This window comes from Strix aluco, chromosome Z (genome assembly GCF_031877795.1).
Source record: "Strix aluco isolate bStrAlu1 chromosome Z, bStrAlu1.hap1, whole genome shotgun sequence".
Lineage (NCBI taxonomy): Eukaryota > Metazoa > Chordata > Aves > Strigiformes > Strigidae > Strix > Strix aluco.
Window position 1 is genome coordinate 7,225,104 of NC_133971.1, and position 19,464 is coordinate 7,244,567.

Sequence of the window (19,464 nt, forward strand, 5' to 3'; positions counted from 1 at the left end):
AATAAACACTCTTAAGAAACCATTGCCATATAAGAGAAAAGCAGATTAGGAGAATATCTGATTATACAATTTTATGTTCAAAGCCACAATAAAACCAGTTTGTATGGGGCATGGTTTTAAGAGGAGCTGTCTTTCTGAGAAAGGACATAGTGGTTACATGCTTTCGAGCGCAGGGATTACGTCTGTATTCTGGAAAGTACAACAGTCAGGCCCAGTATGGCTATGAATAGAGAAAGTCATGCCTTCAGGGTTGGAGGAAGTTACATTATCTTACAAGCTCCCCCTCTCTAACCACTAACACATTTTTGATTGGCAGGGATCTATCTACACATCAGAGAGCTAGACATATTTTGAGTAGGTCAACTTGCAAATCCCATTCCTTCTCTTTTCTAGAGGAGTTAGGCTACAGTCCTTACTGACTCCCATTAGTTCTGCTCTTTCTTGTCAGTGCTTAGCCAGCATTCATGATTCTTTCTCTACCTTTGCAGGAAAAATACAAAAGAAGCGTGAGACAAGCCATTATTTTCTTAACATGCAGGGTGATTCCTGAATGGTGCCTGTGTCCACCTGTGATTGTGTTGTTGCTACCTCACTGTGGTGCAAGAGGTTTTTGAATGTATGGCTTCAGATGATGACAGTTCAGGAAAAGACCAAAGTTCCTTGACATCTTAAAGACTAAGAAAAGGGGAAAATACTCTGCTGATTAAAGAAAGCTTACTGGACCTAGCCCAGCCCATCTGGCTGATGCCAGCACTGAAGGGGAAGGCTAATTGCCTATACCATCTGTCTCTAAGAGGGCTAATTGCTGACATCAGATATCAGCAGGGGTTCATGCATTTCTTCAACTACCTATGTGGTAATCTCAGAAGCCAGAGAAAGAAAGAAGGGCTCTTATTTCTGAAAGGTATGGCATGTGTAAAACTGATTTTGGAGAAATGACACCTAGCTCTCTGAGACTCTGAGGTACTGAGGACCACTGTCTTGAGCTCCTCCTGACATAGAGTGGGACTTCAGTAGGTCTGAATTTAGGAATATATGCCACGTGGGAAGTATCATGAGGTAGTGAAAATGTTTCTTACATATATATATGTAACCTAAAAATATCTTCTGGTATCCTATAATGTTCTCAAACATCTTTCCAGACAGAGTCATCACACTTAATCATTATTTTCAGCTGAAGCATTTGTCCTTGCACAGAATAAAATCTTCTCTGTAAACCTATCCCCAGAGACTACCAAAAACTTTAGATGTCTCTCAGAATGTTTTAGTTCTGCTGTAATTAGAATTTCAAACCCTTACCTTGCACTACCTTTCAAACTTCATCCCACCAAAAAAAGAGGTCTAAAGGTGAATTCCAGAAAATTATTTCATCCAATTTAGACAGCAGCAAGGATACGAATACAATGCAACTTTTGCCCTTCTGCAGGAAGAACTGCTCTGTAATGTCTGAGCACAATTGCTAGCAGAGAGGAGTGAAAACTGGATGCCCTCACTGACACAAGCTCCTGAAGATGCCAACCACACTGAACATGACAGGAAATCTCCCCAGCAACTCTATGGGAAGCCTTTTTCCTAGGAGGGACTGTGAGAGACCAAGCCAATGAACCTGGACTCACATACCATGGGAGAAAGGCAGGATTTAACTATTCTAGAAAAGTTTTTAAGGAGTCTATTTGAAGAGCGCAGATTTGGACAGGCTGGCACCAGTTGCTATTATAACAGACAAAGTGAGGAAGTGAATATTGCAAAACCAGCAAAACTACTTAGTCAGGTCGAACAGAAGAATTATTATTTCCTAGGCAGGCCTCGAGGTGTAATGGCCACTTAACATACTGCTACAGAGGAAGCAGTTTTGAATGCAAACTCTGTGCCCTGCTGCTGGGCAAGGCAAGACAGGGCAGAGCTGTGGAAACACTGGAAGGATTACAGCTCTCCTTCACCTCCTGCAACAAGATCTAATTAACATGAGGATCAGTATGGACAGGATTCAAGGGAAACCATGAACAGCTCACAAGGCACTTGTGAGGAACCAATTCTGTTACTTAATCTACAAATAATGGTAGGAATTCAGACTGGGAAATTGACGTAGGTCTCAGAAGATTCTTTCCTGATTATTTCAGATGAGGAATGCAGTGAACAATACTAGTTGTCTGAGAAATAAGGTGAGGAGCCTATCACATGAAGACTATTACCTCAAAGGAAAAAAATCTCAGGGCATTACCTAGAGTTTTCCTCATACCAGGTTCAGGACAAGACAAAAGATACTTTGCTCAGATATCTCAAGTGATTGTGAGTGACTGTCATCTGCACATTCCTGGAAACTCCATGTTGGGATCTTCAGAGAGCGCAGCATAGGTTTGCAGGGATGACAGAATTTTTCATTTTCAAAAGTAAGCTATCCATAATTAAAATCAGAGAATACTAGCTGAAAATATTATAGGAAAAGTACTTACTGCCAGCATTTTGTATCATTCTCTCTTCAAGAGTCAGAGAATGTTAGATGTTAAAAGAGAATGTTAAATGCTGAAGAGAACCCAGGTGACTTTAAGAATTATTTTTAAAAAGTCCTTGTTTTCCATTGTGAAAGGTTCCCAATAAGTGTTTTAAAACATAATTGTACTTGTAGGAACAATTACAGTTTTGTACTGCAAGGGGAGCTGTTGGCACGTAATACTACAATTGTGCATTAGATCATCCACTAGCTTCTGTAATATCCACTTCCAGCTATAAGGAGTCATGTTTCAACACCTCCGATTCCCTGATGCTGACAAGCTAAACAACTTGTTTTGTCTCTGGGAGCTCTTCTCTGGTGATTAACTGCTTATGGTGAATACTAATTATATGAAAGTACAGTACAGTAGAAATAGTGTCCTATTTCCTCTACCTGCAGAGTCTCCATCCTCTTCTGTAGAGACAGTGCACTATTAATTCAGCTAAAACCAAGAAGATGACATTTTTCAGGACCACAAATAGGTTAATCTGTCTCTTACAGCAAAACTTTCTTTATCTTCCTGTCTGCATAATAAGTTTAAAGGCAAAACATTGCACATTTGTAAATGCCTGTAATAATTCTAGGAATAAATTTGCATCAGGATGTGTGCAAATGAGTTCTGTTGGTGGTAAAGACAGAGCAATGTCCCCAATTCCCCACGTCCCAGTTTGAAAATTTACCCCAAATTATCCATTCCTGAAACTGCACCTCAGACTAAGATCTTTCCACCAGGGAGTCTATGAGAATTTGTTCTTCAATTTTAAATCTAAAGTGTCTTTTAAAATGCTAACACTGCAAAATTAGAAACCATTAAACAATATAAAGCAGAGAGTGATTAAATCTACCGAACACATTCAAAGCAGCTTAAGCTACTTTTTAATTAAAAAGGAAAAGATATCACTGGCAACATTCAGACATCTTTATCTAGATAAAGTTAGGAGATTATTCAAAACACAAAAGATGCTGATGCTACCATGCAGGAGACTGAATGAAATGACTTGAAGATTTCAATCCCTCCACCCTAGGTACACAGTCTTCGGGCAGAGAGGGACAGAGCACAGCCAGTGCTGCAGTGTGATCACTCTATGGTTGCTGATTAAATAAGTGACACTAACAGCGGCCTTGGAGGGAGGCTGTGTGTTCCTCCTTCCTTCCTGACAGGATGGTGAGTGAAATCACAGTGGCTATAGCAATTGAATAATGGGTAACAAGATGTACATATCAGGGAGGAAAGAAGGATCAGTTAGTGTTTCAAGAGCCAGTTTTCATAGACAGAAAAGAGCAATATCTTACTGGTATTTTTAAGCAGCAAATTTAAATAGAAAATTAAATAGAAAACAGCATACACTTTTAAAGGTACATTTAGACCCCAGCCCTGTGGCTCAAATTCAGGCTCCAAAGAAACAGACACAGTTCTGCTGAAGCACTGTAATTATGTCCACTTATTTTGTAGCCAAATTCAAACCTGTAGAAACATGAAAAAGGACCAGCAGTTTTAGTCAACCACAGGCAAGATGCCAGGAGCCAAAGATCAGCCTCCTTCAGGCTGAGATGATATCATCTACTCCAAGGTCCTGAAGCCCAGTGCCAGGAGTATCACAAAATTTACTGGTGAACAGCCTCACTCTTACTTTCTTATTACATATGAGCATTACTCCGTTCCTCAATTTAACTCTGTGATTTAACATTTATTGCATCCAACATATTTTTATTCTTCCCTTTGTCTAATAAAAGGTTGGTCTTACCTAAAAAGCATGCTCTAAAATAAAGCACAGGTACTTGGTAGCTGCTGGAGTACAAGACATGATATTCATAGCGAATCACTTCTTCTGTTGCACAAACTCCAGCTACTTGAGAATCATCCAAAGACTCCTAAAACAACAAACATGAACACAGTAATACATCAACTTTTGTATTTGTGTTGAGGGAAAAGTAATTACTACTACTGTAATAAATTCAATAAATATACAGAACAGAAATAATGGCAATCACCCCTTTCACAACACTACTCATTTAAATTCCCAAAGGAATTTTTCAATACTAGCAAGAAAATCACAGAAGTCCAAAACCTACAAAGGCCTCTTAAAGACTTACTGTGAACTATGTGTAAGCATTTGCAGACTTGAGGTCTTTCTAGGTGCAGGCTGCTTTTCTAAGCAAAAGACAAAAGCTCTCTAAAATCTTTATGGCACAGTAACTGGTACAATAAGGTGACTACAGAAGCATCTCTCCCCATTACCTTTAGTACAGACCATTTTAAAAGTGTATCCTTAAATAATCTGATTTTGCTTGCCAAAAGACAAACCAAATGTATCCACCAAAAATTCTGTTCCACTTTCTTTAAAGGCTTTTTGCCAGAGGTTATTTTTGCTAATAATACTTCTAAGACGGAAATAGTTTCTTCCCGTTAATGTATATTTCAGGTATAAAGTAAGTAAAGTTTATTGTAGATCTGAAATAAATCAGAAGAGATGGAAGATATATGCCCCAGCTGCAGCATAAATTTCCTAACATTTCAAATTAATATTCAAACAGAGCTAAGTACCCAGTAGTTTTGCCTTTTCTAAAAATTGTGGATACTCAACATCTCTGAAAATGGAACGATTACATTAATAATGCCATTAAATGCAGGAACAAACTTTCCAAGAAGACACTATGGGTGTGGACTTGTTCGGTTTTCAACCCCCTAAATTTACATACATGAACTAAGCAACCATAATGCCCCACAGGTTGGGTGTGCATTTCACAAGCTGACTATTGCCAAGGAACCGTGAATATTGGCTTACTGTCTCTGTCCAAGCAAAATAAAAAAGATTGAACAGAAAAGAAGAACCAGCATCCTTTGAACACTACGCTGGTTTAACACACAAGAAATTTAAAGCTATTTTGCCTTTTTATCTCACATACTTAACTCAGCGATGAATGAATCTATGAAGAGATATAAGAACTGATAAATTGTAACAGCAGTGACATACAAAATACTTTCTTTTTTTTTTTTGATAGCCCACATAAAAGTGATTTCCCCCAAACTTAGTGTATTAGGCAACAAGATGCTGCTGAGGCACATGGATAGAAGATCATGAATGGAGAGCACAGACCTTGGGAAGCTACAGACCAAGGTACTGTAAATACATTTTTGGACATTAAATGAGAAAATTATAGATGCTCACAGAACAGAAGGTTTCTGGGAAATTCTGGACAGCTGCAGGAATGGTTTAATTTAGTTCATCAGGAAACAGATATCTAAAGCACTGAAAGGGAACGTTAAAGAAAGAGCTCTCTGTGTTAACCTAGTTTTAAAAACTGTATGTGAAGGGATACTAAAGACCACATGCCAGAAGGGGCAATGATGACTACTGTATCTGACCTCACAGGCCAGGCAGAGTTAGGTATGCCACGCCCAGTTCCCATGTAAACGTGTAACAGACTAAGAAGGCAAATTCTCTTCTACCTCACACAGGTCATACCCTCTGATCAGATGTGAAATCAGATGTGAAAACAGATTAAAAAAAAAATATCTCCAGGAAAACAGAAATTTCTTCTCCACAGTAAGCTGAACTTTCTTTAAAATTGATCCATTCTCAATGCTTTAGTGAGAATAGTAAAAGAAAGAACAGCAGCAGCTTGTGGTAAAAAAACCAAAAAACTACAGATTGGCTTTCAAGTTTGTAGGGGTGGGAAGGAGTCCATATTCAGAACTGAACCTACATTAAAATTTACAGAACCCTTTCGGATCAACCTCCTGGAATCAAAATCACACTGCTTTACAGACATTAATGTTTCATCAGATATTATGGCCTTGCCTATTGCTTAGTCACTAGCTTACCTTACCATAAAAAGATACTTCCAGAAATGGCAAGACTATCTGTTTGTGTATTAAATACTATTGTTCTAAAAAAAAGATGTATGTATACACATACTTCTCTCTCCTGCCTTCTGTATATAAGGGTAAAATGACTAAATACGCTCACATAAATACTGATATCTAATATGTGACTATTTTAGACTGAATGATAAGAAGCCATATTCTTTATTACCTCTAAATATTTAGGAAAAGCAGCAAGTTAACACTCACTCAAAAATTAAACACTCAAACCTGTACACCTTTAGGGAAAAGATGCTTTATAAAAACTACTTACTACATCAGAAAGTCATAAATTAACCTAGAACAACATCATTAAGAATTCAACTTACTGGGTTAGCACAGATTTCAGCTGGTAAGCAACTTCTATCTTCATTTGCTGGAGTAGCAAAAGGAAAGTAAAGGAGAGACTTTCTAATTTCATTGTTCCCTGAGATGGCCACTGAGAAATCTGAAGAATTTTTGCCATTACCAGATGTACATTAGAGGGTGAGGTACTTCCCAAAATATCCTATTAGTTCTAGAGAAAGGTGATTTCATCCAGAAGTGGCCTTTGCAGATGTACATAGTTTGATGGCAGGAGAGGCAGCAAAGAAGGGAAAAAGGCAGCTTTACTCTTTTGGAGAGCAGAGTATGTTCGGACACATTTATTTTGTATTATCCTGGATTTTTTTGAGTAATAGTTTAGGCAGCTTCTGAAATGAAGCATTCAGCTGAACGCAAAGCTCAAGGAAGCTTTCAAACTGACATTCTTCTGCTCTGTAACAAGATGGACTTCAGTCTACTACAAAGTTTTTACACTTAACTCAAGAAAAGTTTCTGATACTCAGATCTCTTTTTCTGCTGTTTCTAGTGACAAGTGGGCACATTGTATTTGTGATCTGCATACAAAGGCAGATAGCTGAATCCTTCTTAGGGCTACCTCTAATCCCCTTTCCTTTCAGTAAACAGCAGTTTCAAGATTTCTTACATAAAAAGATACAGCATTGATGTGTAATCCTGTACTTTACAGTCTCTGTAAGTACAACGCACAGTATTTATGCAGGGAAACCGCATTTTGGAGCCTAAAAGTCTTGATGGTATCTCTCTAGCTGATGAGATGAACTTTGCTGATGAGACGAATAAAATGAGTACAGTCATTTTAGGCGATCTTTGGAACATCTAAAAATCTATGCATGGCTGAATAAACCCATGGAGCCCCAGAGAGTTTTATATCAGCCCAAAAGAAGAGATTTATTTTTCACTTTTTAACCAACTACTGATAAAGCCATAAATATAAAATGGACATGTAACATAAAAAACCCCCATAATTTTATTTTTATATATATCATATGATAGCCTATTTAATTTTTTTCTTCAAGTAATTGTTCTAGTTTCCTTTTTTATGTATAGTGTTGCTCTCTTTTTGAGCTAATGCTGAATTTTAGTTACTGTAACAGACAACATCAAAATCAATTTTAACTTCAGAAGACTTTGTTACTGCTGCAAAACATTCATACATGCACATACATCACAAAAAAATTCATAATTTTGCTTAGATCTTGTAAAGATAAAACAATACCTGCATTTAAAAAAAAAAAAAAATTACAGTGTTAACAAAAAAGGGGATTTGACCAAATTGCAATCACTAAAAATGCTATGAAGTAATTTGATTTCCCAATTTTTTGTTTCTGCTTTGCAAATTTGTTTGCACGCTTGCCATGCTTCAAGTTAGAACTGTGAATCCAGGACTCACTGACTGTTTCCTAAACAAATTGGGAAGTTGTCATTGGGAAGCATCTGCTCCTCTATTGCTCTCACGTAAAATCATTCTCATGCTATCATAATGGACTATTGAGCAGATGTTTAAAAGCAATGTATGTATTAGAAAAAACATAAGCAGCAACTATCTAATTAATTATATTAGTTCCATCATAAATGAATTATCACTAATTTTAATTGATACAAAATTGTTCTCAACCTTTAAGTATCCCCTAAACAAATTAAGTCGATTTGTTCCTTTTAAAATGCTAAATTATTTAAATCAATAGATAAGAAATGATGCTGCATGTCATTCTGAAGGCAAAATAACATATTTGTACTATTTTTATTCCTCCTGAGGAAGAAGGCAAGTTTAAAACCCCTGGTAACAAGTTAATTTGGCAGCAGGAGAGAGTTAATAGTGTGGTTTGATACTCTACTAGTAACTGCTCGGCAGACTGAAGAGCCGCAGGAAGGTATGGGTTAAGGCAGGTCAGCTCTGGAGGGAGGGCTCCAAAGGAAAGGGAAGGGCCAGGGAAGTGACAGACAGGGTAAACTGGGAAGGCGACAGAATTACCTAACAAAAAAGAGATTTTTCTCTTTTGACACCAAACATTTCCCTCTCTCCACCTCACCGGCAGAGACTGGCTGAGCCAGCCTTCCTTGCTCAGCCTAAATTCCCTTTGAAATGCAGAAGCAGGCCCTAATGTCTGTTTTTGGGGAAAAGCTAAAGAACAGCGGGCATATTTCTCCTGGATCTCCAGTCACTGTTGCCTGTCTCCCAGATCCCATGTCCCTCATCTCCTTTCTTGCTATCTTGACCTCTATTTCCTCCTGCTGCAGGCCAGCCTCCTGGGAAATTCTCCTGCAGGGGCATGGCAGGATTGGGATGCAAGCAGGAAAGGGAGGAAGAGGTGACGCAGGCATAGTTACTGGTACTGCTAGTTTCGTTGTGAGGGGGGAAAAAAGGAGATGCAATCCAGATTAGTAAGCAAATCTTATTTCATTGCTTGGAATACATTTACACTTAATTTCATTTCAGCCTCTAAAGTTGAAAACAAACGTATCACTGTTTCTCCAGCACAGCATTTCTCTTTCTTCAGAGACGACTGTGAGCTACCGTGTGAAACACAAGAGCTTTCAGGGAGCAGCTCCCCTCCCCGTTCAACACCTTCCCTTTGGCAAATAGGGAGATCTGAACATGAAAACTGAATGGTAGGACAGTGTTCATCAGATAGAATTAAAACAGAGCTTAATGTGGAGGGTGCGGCAGCGTGGTGAGATTGTATCTGCACTCTTTATTCTTCCTCCTGGGTGTTCTCCACATTTATTTGGACCATGTCTCACCTTTTTGCCTGCAGCCCCCACAGGTCTAGTCTCTGCAGGTCATTCTGCTGTTATTTTTTGTCCCTCCTGTGCAGAGTCTCAAGTTATCCCCCACCCTTACACGGATCTTGAATCTCTGGATCCCATCCTCCCTTTCCCTTCCAAGCTGAAAACACAGTGAGGAGTGCCAGTGGTCAGCGATGAAATCCTGGTCAGAGAGGAGGAGAGTTGGACTTCCAGGCAGCAGCCCACCGCACACCCTCACGACCAGCTCGGATCGTCCCCGTAAACCAGAGGATGGCAGGAGACGGGAGCTTGGCTGACTGAGCAAAGGCTGAACTGCCAGTATGCCCAGTGCCGGGATTCATTACTTGAAAACTGCAAGGAGGCCTAGAAAATGAAAAAAAATCTCCTTGCAAAACTAAACATGCTGAGGAAAAAAACCCCAACAAACCGAGACTTGCAAGAACCTCAAAACCACCCCAGCACATGGGGTTTTTTCTTTTAATATAGTAGGATAATTTCAGTTTGCATTAAGTGATTTCAAGTATTTTCTATTCACTATTAAATATTCATACTATGCTAAAATTTATAGGTTCTAATCAAATGTAGCCCACTCTATCATGGCCTGTAAAAATGCATAAAAATGTGGACATCTTCCTGAATAATTTAAGTGTAAGATGAATAGTGTACAAATGTCTTTGCCACCAGTTGCAGCATTTTTATATAAATTAATAAATTGCTCTTTTATGTGAAGTATTTATGGGGAAAACAACAATCTCCACGTGTTTCCCAGTGCCACCATCATTAGTGACAGATAAAGCCATATGAGGATAACGAAACAGCTCTGAAGAATAACAGAGTTACCTTACAGGTTTATTTTCTGCATGCAGCTACGAAATCCTCCCCACTATCTTGGATTTCTTCAAATTCAGTTAGCCAAGTGAGGAACAGGGTTAAATACTGCCCTTCAATAACAGAGAGAGAAAATGGCCCTTAAATTAGTCGGTTATGTTCCTGAATGCCATGCTCAAAAAGCCTTCTTTTGTAAGAAGCAGCTATCTTGAAAAGCTACTACACCACCGATGGAAAAACTCAGAGGTGAGTAAATGTAAACAGGCAATAGATTCCTATGGGCACACAGATCCCTGGAATACTTCATTTCCCAAAGGAAAATCTGACAGCAAGTCAGCACCCTGACCGTGTCATTGCTAAAGCATCCAGTCATTATTAGAATTACTATTTTTCCCCAAAAAAAACAGGTAACAAAAAAACCCCACAGCCTTCTGTCATTCTGGGCATACCAAAAGACCAAAACCAAGACTTCCACCCCAAAAAGACACAGCATGTAAAATTGCCATAGTCCGTCATGCATTAACAATTGCTTCTAAGCTGGAAATAAGATTTGTCTTTTCACAGAATCACAGAATTGTCTAGGTTGGAAAAGACCTTGAAGATCATCCAGTCCAACCATCAACCCAACATTAACAGTTCCCAACTACACCAGAGCCCTCAGCGCTATGTCAACCCAACTCTTAAACACCTCCAGGGATGGGGACTCCACCACCTCCCTGGGCAGCCCATTCCAACACCTAACAACCCCTTCTGGAAAGAAATGCTTCCTAATATCTAGTCTAAACCTTCCCTGGTGCAGCTTGAGGCCATTACCTCTTGTCTTATCACTCATTACTTGGTTAAAGAGACTCATCCTCAGTTCTCTGCAATCTCCTTTCAGGTACTTGCAGAGGGCGATGAGGTCTCCCCTCAGCCTCCTTTTCTCCAGACTAAACAACCCCAGTTCCCTCAGCCGCTCCTCGTACGACATGTGCTCCAGACCCTGCACCAGCTTCGTTGCCCTTCTCTGGACACGCTCGAGTATTTCCAATCTTTTGATTGCTTTTGAACCGCTATCACAAGTGAAAGCAAAATCTATTCAAGCAAAAGAAGCAATGGACCATGAAAACAGAACAGTTGTGAATTTCTCCTTCACAGAAAGGTAGGGAATTCTTTCAAAATCACTATTCACTCTTCCTGTATTGTCAGATATAAAATGCAGATTTTGGTGGTTTCTCTCCTCCAGAAGAAGAAATGTTTTCTTCTTCTTTTATGAAGGAAGTACAAGAGTCCATTCTGAACAGGGCTGAAGCACTGAGACACAGCACGTCAGGAAACCTCTTCCAGTGGAAACTACCCAGCAGAACTAGAAAACACAGCAAGGTAACCAAAGGAGCGTGAGGCCGACCTGCTGAGGGATGATGGGGTAACCTAGACCACTTGGAATTGTTAAAAGAAAGTTGCACACAAAGCTAGACACACGCCTTGCAGAAGAACAGAGCAACCTCATCTCTAAGCTGAAGGAATGCATTTACTTCCACTACCTCCAGCCAACATTCTTTGTCAATATTATTCCTCTGAATCAGCCATTTACAGCAGTCCTTCTTTCTCACTATGGTGAGATAAGAAGCAAATAGAGATGGTGGTACCCATACCCCCTCTTTTTTGCCCCTAGCCTTTCTGCAAGAAAAGTCATGCAGGACGGATAAAGTATGGTGACCACTCTGCATATGTCCCTCTGCAGCAACAGAAACTCCAGACTCTTCTTCTGAGTCCTGTAAACAGGGGCCCAAAGTCCTTTCCTCTGTCTCATTCCACATATACTTAATTACTCCATATGAAGCGGAACAGCTTCCACAATACCTTAACACCCAATGAGGCAGCTTCCAGCCCCTCTGCCAACAAAGAGAACCGCAATCAGGATGGCCCGTAACCTCCCTCAAACTACAGGGCAATATAAGACACCCAGCATCTCCTCTGGCCATCTTCTGCAGGGCACATTTTGGCACTTGTGTTCGCAGGAGCCCTGCTAGATCCGGTCCTGAGGGTGAGACGGGCCATGGAAATTCATGGCATGACCAACCTGCGATTGGCTCCCAAGGCCCCCAGGCACACCCCACATCATGGGGTAGGTGACAAGGGTTTCTTCTGGACCAAATTTTGGCCAGAGCTGCCAAGTGCATCCATGTTCTTTGGTGTATATAACCTCTAGAGATTTAGGTCTGTGAATTTTCCTACTCTAGGATTATAGCAAGAAAACTATGTTTAATAGAAAGTTTTGGAATTTCATGCCCATAACGTAATAAAAAAATACTTTCAGAACATGTCAGTCCTCAACAGTGCTACCCTGTGAGAACAAGCTACGCATATAGACAGAGGTGCACAGTTTTCAAGGCTCATGAAAAACAGATCAAGTAGGTATAAACACACATTGCTGCAGCTAGTTTGCAATAATTATTAGAGTAAAAAAATTAAAGTTCAAACACAAGCAAAGTTTTATATCACTGAATTTTATCCAGACAAACATAAACCAAATTGCAGTATTTTCCCTCTATTTTTTTCATTATCTTGCATTTGTACAAATTGGGAAAAGTTACTGCTTCGTGGTTAAGTACTATTTCACAGGATTATTGCTTTTTTGAACTGAAGTGCTTCCAGGATTGGGCTCTAGGCTTCATAATAATATGCTTTATAAAAGGCAAAAAGAAAAAAAAATGCTACTCTAGAAGACAAAGGTAGCAGTTCAGCCACATTTTAGGTCAGTTTTATTTTTTTAGAACAAGGATTATTATTTCTGCTTTGAGAATCCCAGCAGCAACCCAGTTTTGGCCATGCTTAATTCAATGGGGAGACTGACAGCAAATGCCTACAAACCTTTACTTTATAGAAGACAAACTCCAATCCTCATTAATTTCTCAGATGGGAAACTGTAGGAAAATGGTGCCAAGACTGACAGACAGTGTTTAGCAGTAATTCAAGTGAAAAAGTTACAGACAGAAATGCTCAAATTGTCACAAAATCTGGCATTATAAAAACAAGAAATGTGAAGTTAAAGGTTTACAGTTAAAAGCGGCTGAAGAGGAAGCAGGCATGGTGCAGTTCTGGAGTCGTCTGCTGTGGCAAAGGCTTGGCCACCACGGTGTGGCCAGGCAAGCACTTCAGGGAGGCTTGTCTGCATGGGTGCCCACCCAGGACACCGCAAGAGAAAGGCAGCATCACTGGGACAGCCACTTACTGCAAGAAGTATAATAGTTGCATGCTGCCTGGTTGAGAAAGGAAATGGTATCCCATTAAGTTAATATCTGTCAAAATGATAAAACTTAAAAGTTACCTGAGATGCTAATCTAAGATTGGCCATAGTCTATAAGCACAACAATTAGAAGCAATAACCATAAACAATGTAGCTTAATTACAACTGGGTTCCTTGAACATGAGAGATCCAATTAAATTAACTACATGTTAAGGCTAAAGCATATATATTATTCTCTTATTAAGATAATAGTAAAATTAAAATATAACGATCTGTTTCAAATTCAAAATAATCTTAATTCAAAAATTTTAACTATCACTCAAAATAATAATGAATTTCCTTGTAAATTCTCAAAAACAAAAAATTTGAATTTGTTGCTACACTTAGATAAAACTAGTAGCATATTAGGATTCAGTGTTGTTTTCTTTTTGGAGACATATAGCAATAATAAATATATTTTTTATGGAACAGGGCCAGGCCTTACCAAGACAAATAATTTCAGCTTTCACTTGCTCTGAAATAAACCGTTTATTTTATGAATATATGATGTAATACATATGTACTTATTTTCCAGTGTCTAATCATTGTTACACAGAAAATGTGAATTCAGATTTGGGCTGGTCAAAAGCCCTTCAGTTCATTTTCAAACCAAATACTCTGTAAGACTATTCTAAGTGTTAATAAATATAATGTTATCAAATGTCATTGATCACAACCAGCCCAAAAGTATACTGGAGACATTCATAACGGCTGGAAAGAAACTACTGAATTACTTTTTTTATTAATGTAATCTCAAATGAAAACTGCCATGCTGTATTACACGACAGTATTAATTTCCAGGAATGCGGTACATAATAGACCTCAACGCAAATTTAACTGCTAGCAAGCTTTACAAAGAAGTAATTGTAGTTTGACAAAATGCAGCTAAAATTCACAAAATTCAAATGAGAATACACAACGCAATACATTCTTGCAATTAAAAATTGCCTGTTAAGGCATTATCTAACAATAAAGATAGCTATACTATATTCCTATGGCTGAATAATACGCTTAGAAAACTTCTACGGAAAAATAAAGAAAATACAGAAGTAGAAAAGGATCTCACCTATAATAACACACCACCAAGAGTTTTGTACTACTCAATACAACTGCACCTTATACTCCAAAACTGAGAATTTGACATTTGCTTTACAATTCATTAAAGCCAAGTAGGCAATTTGTATGAATTATTTACAATGTTTCTGTCTGGACTGAATCTTCTAACAGCCTTCATCTTCACGCAAACTCTGCTTTATTTGACAAGAATTGACAGTACAGAATTAGGAATACCCAAATATTTCCACCGTGTATGTGGTGGAAAACACCTGTAATGGTCAACAATACTACATAAATACAATGACCAGACAACACCACTGTAGCAGATGGTTTACAAAAATCAAGAAATGGAACACACATAACTAGACTTGGCCAAGCTCATGTATAGTGTTACTATAGAAATTTTACACAGATGCAAAATCCACATAATGGTGAGCTGTTAAATACATTAATTTATCTCATTTTAAGGAGTTCTTCTTGCAGTTGAATTGCTCAGTACTAGGTGGAGGGACCTGAAGAGATTGTTCTGTATGCAACTGTTCAACAAGCATATCTAAATTGTCCTTCAAACTTTACAAATAAGCAATGTAAAATACTTCAAGCAATTAGCAAATCGTTTCAAAAAAAGGTTCAGATTTTTCTTTTTTGGGAGCAGCGGAAAACTTGAGAAGGAAAAGGAGAGCTGATGTTTGCCTCCTCCCTCTCAATGATGCATTCACCCATTTTGCACAGTTCCTCCTTCCGCGTGGGGAGACAGGAAAGCGCAATCCTCGTCCCTCAGAAGGGCACTTCAGACACCGAGCCACAAAGCACTTGAGGTGACGTCTCTCCTGTTCCACTTTGTACGAGTCACCAAACGTTTGCTGGAGCAGGGAACAGAGCCCGTGTACTTCAGGACCCCAGTGAACGACACACCATGCTGTGCTAGCCTCCGCAGGCAATATTTGTGTTCAGAGGGCACAAAGCATGAGAGGCTCCGCAGCCCCAATCTCCTTGACTGCATCAGAAAGTGATTCGCTCAGTATCCCACAGCATCGGAAACACAGGATACAAGAAGTAAGGAAAGAGCTAGTAATTGTATACATGTGCAGAGAAAGAGCCAGAATGTCGCTTTGACTGTTGCTACATTTTTTCTGCTCTAATTTCCCTCAAAAGCTACTCTATGGTGACTGGAGTTAAATTTATTCCTTCAATTTGATTAAGGTATCTCGGGGACTATTTCATATATTCTTCCCTATTTACAACTAACTGAAATCACAGCTAAGACAATGAAGTATTTAATTGGTTAAATTGCTGCTGCTTTTCAAAACTGAGATATTCCAAGTGTCCCGAAGGCGTTTAATTCCAAAACAGGAAGCCAAAGAGGAGAGCACTCAGTAATTCTAATCATGTGCAGATCTCTTGGAAAGTATTTTCCTAAACATTTGCTGAAAGAACCTTTTATTATACTGCATGCTGCTGCATGTACCCCAAATAGGGTCCCACAGAAACGGCAAGATATTTACTACTTAAATTACTTCTGGTTATGTAAAGGAATTAATCTAGAATCAACTAAGAGCATGCTTTCCTAAATATTAAACTTCAGTCACGTAGGAAACAAAGAAAGTTGGGGAAGAAAAAGCAACTAAAAATACATTAAATATATTTTTAACATCCTATATGATAACTTTATTCATAAGGCAGAGGCTATGAATGGTAGTGCTACACCAAATTCAAAGACACAATTTAATTCATTTTTCCTTAACTTCTGTTTATAGGTTTCTGCAACTCAACTGCAATCCCTGAAGGAATAATTTTAGAATGAAGGCCTGGTGTCCATATGACATTTCAAACAGTACTGCTGAGGTCCCTACTCAGTTAAGTTTCAGGTAAAAGAGGACCTCTGCATTTTTGACTTTGCTGAGTCTGGAAGTAATGTGTGAGCAGATCAAGAATTTATGGCTGTAAGAATCTGTTCCCATGTACTAGGATCTTTCATATGTCGAATTTGTATGCAGTTTACAGAGAAAAAGGCAAATGTTGGCTTTTCGTATCAATGCATACGTTTTCACAAATGTTTGCACATCTATGCACAGCATCAGTGTAAAGATGGGGAATTTTTATTTATAGCAGACAGCAGTTTTTTCCCAAAGGACTCTTCACTTCGTTCAGCACACAGGACACAGAGTCAGCAGAGGTACCACACTCTTTATTCTTGTCACTCAATATGTGACTTCCGAGCCCCGGATGGAGACAAAGCATGGGAAACTGCACTGCATACCCCTCATACTGAGACCAACCATAAATGCATATTTCTACAGAAACGACTCACAAACAACAACAGAAGGCAGAGGAAAATGCTCAAAGAAATGAATGTTTCATGGAATTTTCGGTGGAAATTCTCTGATTCTGTGGGATTTGCCTTTTCAAGGGAAGGAAGGTAGAGGCATAACTTCTTAGTGTTGATCAGCAGACAATTTACTGATCAACTTTGAAAGGTCTGGGGATGTTTCATCATTGGTAGGTATTCACAGAATCACAGAATCATCTAGGTTGGAAAGGACCTTGAAGATCATCGAGTCCAACCGTTAACCTAACACTGACAGTTCCCAACTACACCAGATCCCTAAGTGCTGTGTCAACCCGCCTCTTGAACACCTCCAGGGATGGGGACTCCACCACCTCCCTGGGCAGCCCATTCCAACACCTAACAACCCCTTCTGGAAAGAAATGCTTCCTAATATCTAGTCTATCTATTCACACAAAACTGATTTAACTCAACAAAAAGACTTCATTTAAACATGGGTCACTCATGTTTACAGTCACGTCTAGTATAGTTATTAAGTTTTAAAACAGGAAATCGGGAGAAAAGTATTGTGAAAGATTTGTCTGTTATCCAAACAGAGAATAAAACCATAAGTGAAGAAATAGTAAAATATAAATAAAAGTTAAAAAAAAAAAGGTAGTAGTAGTGCTGGAAACGTTATTAGCGGAGAGGAAGTATGATCCTTGAAATTAGTGTTCAGAGTTAGTGAAAGTGCTGTATTTGAGTTATACAGGAGATGGGGAGAGGTCAAAGGGAACCACTCACAGTGTTGGTACACTGATTCAAGAACTCAGGCAACATGGGAAGAACCAGAGACTTCTGGTGGATGGCTGGTGCACAGCTTTGAGGAAGATATGGTTCTCCCTTTGAGAGAAAACACTTTCAGTGCCTATATTCCAGCTGTGAATGCTGCAGAGAAATCCAGGTCACACAGATGAAGATACCTCATCTCGGGTCAAAAATCATCTGGGGGAAGAATTATAAAAATAGGGTCTATAAGAGTACAAATAGGACCAATAGGATTTTGTTTGGATAGAAATCTCTTAAATACTGTTAGAGATATTAGTGCTGCCAGGAACTGCAGGAGGCAGTGTTTCTAATATTGGCAAGACTCATTGTTTCTTAGATGTGATACTTCACGAAAACATCGCTGAATTAACAAAAAAATACTTTTATGTGGATTAACAACATTTCAAGATGATTACAGGATAGCTGCTTATGTAAAATAAATCTGACTCGAAGATTTCAAGAGAGGTGCATACATGACATTAACTTTATCTGACTGTTACATCTCGCTCAAACTCTCAAAAACAACCAATTGCAAGACTGCAAATCAGGTGGGAATCTCTCCATCAGACTGGCAGAGATCACTGAAATTGTAATGTTTTGGGCAGAAGATCAGAGTGTGCTCTGCTTTCTAGGATCAGCTAGGAATTTACAAATTAAAGAAAAGGCTGTTGGTATTTTACAACAGATCTTCACTTTGTATGATATTTTTGGCCTGCAATATGCAGATGATCACAGAACAGGTATTTTATGGATCCTCCCGTACTGAGTATCTGTTGAGAGAAACTGTCCATGATAAACCTTTCTAAATCTATGTTAAGATTTTTTTAAATATTTGAGAAATTAAGGGAGATAATGTGTTAAAGCAGCCAAATTAAAAAGGTGAAGGACTGGAATTTGGAAAAGGCTCAAATTTATTTAAATCAGAGATATAAAAACTGCCTAAAATTTACACCCTGAACCACTGAAAAAAACCTCACTGTAGGATAAAGCTGCAGACTTAACTGACTGAATAATCACCTCAGAAAGGATAACAACAGTATGCAAAAATTACCTACAGAGAATAGAAAAGAGGAATGGCAAGCAAAAAAACCTACATCTTGAAGTCTAAGCTAGAAGGAGAAAGTAAGAACTGCCAAAATTCAAGCTGGATTTACACTTACGAATGGCAAAAGGCTCACCAGACATGAGTAGAAGAAAAACAAGGAAAAAAGTGGTGAAAAGATGTAGTAAGACTGAGGTTTAGATTAAAAATAACAAAGGAACAGCCCCAAGCCTAGTTTCAGATTTTGTCTCAGTGCCCAGTATGTGCATTCAGAGCACTGCAGTAGGAGATGGGAGCACGATATAACAGTTAATGAGGATGAGGGTACATTCATCCCATGATAGATGACCAAGACATATCTTGGTCACTGGTAGGAAAGTCAAGGAAGGGGATGGGAACAAGCTCCAGTCTAAAAGTCTGGAAACATGAAGGTACAGATCCAGCAGAAAGATTTTTTTATAACTGAATCATGCTGGAGTGATAATATCCGAATGAAAAATAATAAATGAAGTATGTGCATTTAAGAAAGGGGGAAAAAGGCTACTTAGGTAACTGTTGTCTAACCTCAGTTAGAACCATTTTTGAAGGAAATAATAATTAAACATATAGAGTTATATAGAAACTGGGATAAAACATAACATAGGTTTACCAAAGGAAGAGCATGCCAAACTAACCTGATATCTTCCTCTGATAAGATAACTAAATTACTGGACAAGGAAATGCAGGAGAT

General features: G+C 38.8%; 1 protein-coding gene across 4 annotated transcripts in view; it reads right to left on the reverse strand.

The window, feature by feature from the left end:
• ATG10 (autophagy related 10) overlaps positions 1–19,464 on the reverse strand; it is an 89,263-nt gene that overhangs the window by 33,182 nt on the left and 36,617 nt on the right. For all 4 annotated transcript variants that reach the window (XR_012621559.1, XR_012621560.1, XM_074812068.1 and 1 more), the window contains one exon: positions 4,237–4,363. Coding sequence is in view for 2 of the 4 variants with exons in the window: in XM_074812068.1 (XP_074668169.1) it covers positions 4,237–4,363 (127 nt within the window). In the remaining 2 variants the exon portion in view is untranslated. The remainder of the gene's footprint in view (positions 1–4,236; positions 4,364–19,464) is intronic.